This window comes from Quercus lobata, chromosome 4 (genome assembly GCF_001633185.2).
Source record: "Quercus lobata isolate SW786 chromosome 4, ValleyOak3.0 Primary Assembly, whole genome shotgun sequence".
NCBI lineage: Eukaryota > Viridiplantae > Streptophyta > Magnoliopsida > Fagales > Fagaceae > Quercus > Quercus lobata.
In genome coordinates, this window is record NC_044907.1 from 2927813 (window position 1) to 2935678 (window position 7866).

Genomic DNA, 7866 nt, shown 5'->3' on the forward strand with positions numbered 1-7866 from the left:
CGAATGTTAGATTGATAACAACATAATTAAAACCTAACCCTCTATTGATTTATAAGACAAATTTTATAATAAATAAATTTGGTTAATTTTTGTTAAAGCGTTGTATTTGTGTTTCCTCTTATTTACCCAATAATGCAATCAATTTTCTATAATAAATTTTCAAAAGGGGAAAAAGAATAAAATTTCAAACCCTTACTCATCGTGTATGAACTTCACAGAGTCTAGAGATTTGCCTTAGGAGTACCCGTTTGAAGCACAATCTGTCCAATAATAAATCAAGATTTTGAGTTATAAAAACGTGTAGCTAAAGATTTTAGAAAAAAAAAAAAAAAAAGAATTAAAAAGGAGAAATGTAAAAAAGAAAAGAAGAGAAGTGGTTGTAAAATGTTATACCTCTGAATCCCTTGGCTCCTCTCTTTCTCAACCACATAACTCAAAACTTTCACAACAAACAAATCACCACCACATCCAAATGAATTGGGCCATTATAAAGTGGAGCACAACATTCATAAAATAATTGAAAGTGTTGTGACTTCTGAATCTACATATAAGGATTGGTTGGATATCCCTAAAATAGTACATGATGTACAGAATACTGCAGTCTGCAGAATGTTTGTCCATACATGTCATGTTAAAATCTTAATCATAGGACTTAGGAGGAACTCACATTTGCCATATTCAAATGTGATGAGAGGTTCACTGTAAGTCTGTAATGGGAGATGAGTGACACGTGGCAACTATTTCATCTAAAAGCCTTAAAAAAAAAAAAAGGCATGTCAACCACAGTTTTTCTCATTATTGTTTTTATTTCATTCTCTTTCCAGTTTTTAAGTTCCAACGTCACCTTCTTCTTCTCTCTCCCCAGAATCACCACCGACATTGTAGAGGCAGAAGCACCAGTTTTTTTTTTTTTTTAAAATCAACAATGAAGAATTGCACATTGCTAACATAGATTTTAGGCAATACCGGAAGCTCTCGCTCCCCAATTCTCCCTCTCGGCCCAGAAAACCTCCCCACCGCAAACCCACCTCCAGGAAGCCTCCAAATCGTTCTCAGACCCATTCTGAAGCTTCGGATCCGAATTCGAATTGCTCTTTGCAAACCGCGCAGTGAGACTCTACCTGGGTCTCGTCGATTTCGATCGTGGGCATCGACTCGATCGCCGACTTCGAAGCCGGCGGGTTCTCGTACCTCGCGACGACGCCGTTCAATTCGATCTGCGACAGTTGCTCCAAAAGCCGATCGAACCCGGACCCCAACAGAAAATCCGACCTGCTCGGCGGCAACGGCCATAGACCCGACCCGCTTCCGTCGTCGTAAAAGAGCTCGACCGTATGGCGTCGTTCTGGAGCTGGCGCCATACGGTCTTGATAAGTGGGTTTTGATCCTTTTTTATTCTTTGTTTGATCAGTGGGTTTTGGGAATTTTGTGTGGCTTGTGTGGGTTTTGGGATTGTTTGATCAGTGGCGTCGATCTTCTGTGGTTTTGATCAGTAGGCTTCATTGATGGTGGCTGGGTTGTTTTGTGGCTTGATGATGGTGGCTGGGTTGGTTGTGTTGGGTCTGTGAGGGAGAGATGATAGTGTTAAAGAATGAATATTTGATTGAATAAAAAAGGATCAGAACTTCGGTGCGGTGGCGCCAGCTCCAGAACGATGCCGCGGCGTTTGCTCTCTGATACGTGTGTGCAGAGTAAGTTAAAATTGTGTGTGACAGAGTGTATTGGTTTTTCTTTAAATGTGTGACGTGGCAAACACTGATTGGTGGCGTAAATCAACACTGCCACCTCTGACCGTATGTTTTCTCTTATATTTTTAGTCTTTTGCTTATATTTATATATATATATATATATATATATCGATGTCACATTATTTAATAAAATATTATATTGTTAGATCAAAAAATAAAATCCCAATTATCAAACAAAATGTCATAAGGAGTAAAATTTTTCTAAATAATAATAACTAATTAAGAAGATATTAATTTAAGGTATTCAAAAGTTCACATTGGATACATGTGCAATACGGATATTGCTAATTGTTGAAGTATTCATGCTTTTTAGATGCTAGTCAACAAATAAAAATTACTCGGTAGTCTTTAGTTAGACGTTTTCCAAACAATATATTATTAGTTTATTAAAATATATTTGACCATGACAAAATGACAGTGGTTCTTAGAAATTTCAATCACAAGACAAGACTTGAACAACTGCTTAGAAAAGCGAGTTTAAACCTATTAGACGTTTTCTTCTATATAAAGGTTGCCCTGGGTTCTTTCTAACTCATAAACCCATAAGCCATAACCTTTGCGACAATGGCTACTTCAACACTTCCTCATATTTGTTGTCTCTTGCTTCTGCTTCTGCTTCTTCCTCTCCTTCCCACTGTTTTCACCTACACTGAAAAAGACTGTAACATAAGGCTGGACTCATCACCTTTAGTTGCAGGGCAAAACAGTAATCCATTCACGTCGAGATTAGAAGAATTTGCCTTCGGATTCCATCCTCTTGAAAGTGAGAAGTTCTTGCTTGCAGTTTGGTTCAATAAAATAAAAGAGCCAACCATAGTTTGGTCTGCAAATGGAAATGAACCAGCACCACAAGATTCTAAACTGACGCTGGATATCAGCGGTGCATTTGTTCTCAATGACCCTAATGGCAAAGAGTTATGGAAGACTCCAAGGAATGGTTCCAAATCCAGTTGTGCGGCTCTGCTGGACAATGGTAACTTGGTGATTTTAGATGAGCGGTATAATTCTATATGGGAAAGCTTCAAAGAGCCTACTGATACAATCTTGCCTGGCCAAATACTGTACATGAATACCATACTCAGGTCTCGAGAATCTGAGACAAATTATTCAAAAGGGCGCTTCCAGCTTTCTTTTCAGATTGATGGCAATTTCGTGCTTTACTCTCTTTCTATGCCATCTGAAGCCCTTGAGAAGGCTTATTTTGCCACCGGCACAACGAACTGGGAATCACAGTTGAACTTTACTGAGGATGGATACATGTACATCCAAGATGCAAATTTTACAAACAGAGTGTACAACCTTACCAAGGAAAGTCCTGCAGGCTCAAAAGAAAATTTCTACTACTTGGCTAGGATTGATTATGATGGTGGCTTCAGATTGTACAACCACACCAGAAAGGTGAGCACCCCAAGTGAGAGCTGTTCTTCATCATGGACTGTAGTGCAAAGCATTCCCAGTGATATTTGTGCTACATTTACTGGTGATGCTGCTGCTGTTGGAGGTGGGTTTTGTGGACCGAACGGATATTGCCGTACCGCAGGTGATTCTAGTGGGAATGGGCCAGCATTTTGCTTTTGTCCTGAGGGATTTTCTCCCTTGGACCAATCCAATAATTTTGCAGGCTGCAAACCAGATTTTTTATTGCCTAGCTGCCAAATTGGATGGGAAAAGCAAAAAGAAAATATAGAGTTTAAAATGCTTCAAAATGTGAATTGGCCGTTCACAGATTACGGTCGTGTTACCGTGGCTAATGAAGCAGAGTGTAGACAGCTATGCCTTGACGATTGCTTGTGTATTGTGGTCATTTATGAAGGTAACGGTAATCAATGTTGGAAGAAGAAGTATCCTCTGTCCAATGGAATGTATATAGAAAGTAATACTAGCAAAGTTCTCATCAAGACACCTAAAATTATAGATTCAGATAAGAAACACCAGTCTATGGTAGTTGTCTTGGCACTACTCCTTGGCAGCTCTGCATTTCTTAATATCCTTTTCTTCTTAGGTAGTATTGTGGCTATTATCTACTTGTACCACAAAAGGCTCAATTCGCAATGGAATATTGATAGAACACTTACAACAAATGTGAGAAGCTATACATATAAAGAGCTCGAAGAAGCAACCAGGGGCTTCAGGCAAACAGTGGGAAAAGGAGCTTTCGGAACTGTTTATAAAGGAGTCCTTCCATCAGATTCTAAAAGATTTGTTGCAGTCAAGAAGTTAGGCAAGGTGGTAGAAGAAGGTGAGAAGGAATTCAAAACGGAAGTGAGCGTGATCGGTCAAACTCATCACAAGAATTTAGTCCGTTTGCTCGGCTATTGTGATGAGGGGCAGCATCGGCTTCTGGTATATGAGTACATGAGTAATGGCTCTTTAGCTAGCTTTCTCTTTGGGATATCCAGGCCTCATTGGAACCAAAGAGTGCAAATTGCTTTTGGAACAGCACGAGGCCTAATGTACTTACATGAAGAGTGCAGCACCCAAATCATCCACTGCGATATAAAACCTCAAAACATACTCCTAGATGAGTACTTTACGCCAAGGATTGCTGATTTTGGATTAGCAAAGCTTTTGTTGGCAGATCAAAGTCGAGCAGCTCGTACAGCAATAAGAGGGACAATTGGATACTTTGCACCTGAATGGTTTAGGAAAGCATCCATTTCGGTTAAGGTTGATGTGTACAGTTTTGGTGTGATGTTACTAGAGATCATTTGCTGCAAGTCTAGTGTAGCATTTGCACTAGGAGAAGAGGAGGCATTGATAGATTGGGCTTATGAATGCTACAAAGATAAAAAATTAGATAAGTTGATAGAAGATGATGAGGAGGCAAAGAATGACATGAAGAGGCTAGAAAGGTTTGTGATTGTGGCGATTTGGTGTATTCAAGAAGATCCTTCACTGAGGCCCTCGATGAAAAAGATCACACAAATGCTCGAGGGAGTGATTGAAGTTTCTGTGCCCCCAAGCCCTTCATTGTTTACTTCTTCTCCCCCTTCATTCAAAAAATAGGTCATCTTGAGTTTTGATTGCCCCATAGTTAACCATTTGTGGTATATGACAATGGCTGACTTTGTACATCTATTTTCGTCTAATTTTCTAACTTTTAGGTTTAGGCTAGGGTTGTTATTTCCTTAGGTTGGAATAAAGTTTTTGTCATTCATAATATTTTAGAGAGTCCTCTCCTATATTTTTTAGTAGATTCCCAAATTCTCTTTGTGAATTCAAGGATTTTTATGTTGAAGCAGATATGTTCTGCATGTTAATTATAGCTTTCTACCTGTGTCAACTGAATATAGCCATCCTTTTTTAAGTTTTGGTGTAACACCTTTTCTTATTTGTATTATGGTATCAGAATTTGGCCAATAGTGGTTGGTTTCCTGTCTCTTGCATTGCGGTTTGTTTTTTACTATAAGGCTCTCTTGTCTCATGCGTATTATCCTTTGGTGTATTTCACCTTCTTAGTTGTAATTTGTAAGCTTGGATTCCTTGTTCAAAATGATTTTATTTTACTGGTTTATATAATCATTTTTACGTGATTATTGTCGGATTAAAGATTTCTTGTGTTTGGGTTGATTTGGATTTGTAATTGTGAGAACCGAGAGACTCAAGGAGACTGAGATTCTTAGTATACCTCAATAACGAGTATCATGGTGGAGATCAGTTGTGGATATATAACTTACTTTAATTTATGCTAAAGAAAAAAAATTAACAAAAGCCTCAAAATAAATTTTACAAAAAAAAAAAAAATTATAAAAGTTTCTATAAAAAAAATTACATGGTTTCGGTTCTAAATACAATCCAATATAAAGGAAAATACAGATTTCATGTCCTCGTTGCATTATAATGAAAAATATCGAAAGCAAGAAATTACATCGAATAAAACCTAATCTACATATCTACATTCCTTAGACAAACTTGAGAGACTAAGTTATGAAGTAAAAAGGTGTTAGAGGTACAATGACCAATATAAACCATCTATCTTTCCATCACACAATTACATTAAAATCTAGAAAATTCAGTAAAATAACATCCAATGCATTCAGCATTTACAACAAAGAGTGTAAGTCACTAATATATAAAAGGAAAATGAAAAACAATCAAGTAATGCAACCTATCCTAAGATACATAGGTAATATTGAAATGCATGAAAATGCGTGAAAATGTAAAGAGATTAAAATGCACATCCTAAATGAAATTCCTACATGTTGTATGAGGAGGTGCCATGGTTTTCATTTAAAAGACAAATTTCATAGTTAATTTGGGATTTTGACCTTCTCAAGCAATTCCAAATCATTTCATGTGAATGTTTTCAAGTTACATAGGGAAAAATGCAGAAACCCATTTAATGTATAGGAAATCAAATGTTAATGATATGTACGAAAGAAAATCATATTATATTTTTAGTTTTTCATTATTTCATGTGACACAAAAATAAAATAACATGCTGGAAATTTCCTGATGTAAAGTCTGTACAACATCATTTCATGTGGTTCACCTCAAAATTTTGTTGAAACAAGAATTTTTTTTAAAAAAATTCTAAACACACTGATTCACAAATCTAAGAAGATTAACCATAAAAAAAAAAAAAAAAATTAAAAAAACCTCTAATCAAATGTAGGAGGCAGCTCATAGCAAAATAACATGAAACCTCATCCTAAAGATCATAATCTAACTTGACATATTCAAGTCGATGCCATGATTTAATGCATGTTATCATGTATGATGAATGAACATATTAAAATACATGACAAGATGATGAAATAATTGGTTTTTTTGGTGTTTATCATTATGCCAAGGCACTAATTAGTTTTTTAGCGTAGGCGGGGATCGAACTTCAAGGCTCTTAGCGTAGGCGGGGATCGAACTTCAATGCAGAAACCCATTTAATGTATAGGAAATCAAATGTTAATGATATGTACGAAAGAAAATCATATTATATTTTTAGTTTTTCATTATTTCATGTGACACAAAAATAAAATAACATGCTGGAAATTTCCTGATGTAAAGTCTGTACAACATCATTTCATGTGGTTCACCTCAAAATTTTGTTGAAACAAGAATTTTTTTTAAAAAAAATTCTAAACACACTGATTCACAAATCTAAGAAGATTAACCATAAAAAAAAAAAAAAATTTAAAAAAACCTCTAATCAAATGTAGGAGGCAGCTCATAGCAAAATAACATGAAACCTCATCCTAAAGATCATAATCTGACTTGACATATTCAAGTCGATGCCATGATTTAATGCATGTTATCATGTATGATGAATGAACATATTAAAATACATGACAAGATGATGAAATAATTGGTTTTTTTGGTGTTTATCATTATGCCAAGACACTAATTAGTTTTTTAGCGTAGGCGGGGATCGAACTTCAAAGCTCTTATTCGACCACAATAAACTTTACTAGAAGTTTGGAACCCACCAGTTTTCACCTATCCTAAAAAGATTAATAAATGTAATGATTACGATTGTCAACAAGAAGCACAATTTCAATTTGTACTTATTGTTAAGTCAGGTGAGGCGTCCATCTTTGACATTGGCGTATAAGCACTGGAGGTTAGCCCTCCACAATGAGACTTTTCATTACAGGCAAATATCCAGGAAGGTGACGTGATATGAAGTAAAAGCACAACCAACTAAAACTGTTGAATTTTTGATAAACAATTAAGTAATAGTAGGTAAATATATGGACTCACAAATATTTTATAAAAACTTGGCCCCACAAGAAAATAACATTTTATAAAGACTTGGTTTCCAAAAGAAAATAATTTGACCCAGATATTCATATACATGACTGGTCTCTTTCTCCCTTTCCCAAATCACACTATTCATTTTTTTCAGCTTTAACTTTTACTCTTTTAGCATTGGCTTCATTTGGAAAGCTTCATCAGCTTCTTCCCAAACCTTTTTTTTTTGTTTTTTTGTTTTTTTTTTTTTGTTTTTTTTTTTTTTTCACTTTTTTTTTTAGTTCCAACAACTCAAACAAAATTCTTTTTCTTTGGCTTACACAAACCCAGTCGCCCAGTACTCTTCACTTCACATATAGATTCTACTCCACAAAAAAATTCATTGTACTCTTGTTTCAACTTTAGAATTTCAGATTCAAATCCAAACTAA

At 35.8% G+C, this 7866-nt stretch overlaps 1 protein-coding gene across 2 annotated transcripts; it reads left to right on the forward strand.

Moving 5' to 3' along the window:
- Window positions 1–399: 399 nt before the first annotated feature.
- On the forward strand, window positions 400–5214 carry LOC115988017 (G-type lectin S-receptor-like serine/threonine-protein kinase LECRK1). 2 transcript variants are annotated; one of them, XM_031111643.1, is made up of 2 exons: window positions 400–1691; window positions 2446–5214. In XM_031111643.1, the coding sequence occupies exons 1-2, from the start codon at window positions 1655–1657 to the stop codon at window positions 4752–4754; spliced, it is 2346 nt and encodes a 781-aa protein (XP_030967503.1). In that variant the 5' UTR covers window positions 400–1654; the 3' UTR covers window positions 4755–5214. The 2 variants fall into 2 exon arrangements, with proteins under 2 accessions (XP_030967503.1, XP_030967502.1); XM_031111642.1 differs by lacking the exon at window positions 400–1691 and having other exon boundaries at window positions 1984–5214.
- The last annotated feature ends 2652 nt before the right edge of the window (window positions 5215–7866 follow it).

What these genes read in the sequence shown, in the direction of transcription:
- LOC115988017 (XM_031111642.1), top strand. Translation starts at nt 2,313, where the DNA reads ATGGCTACTTCAACACTTCCTCATATTTGTTGTCTCTTGCTTCTGCTT.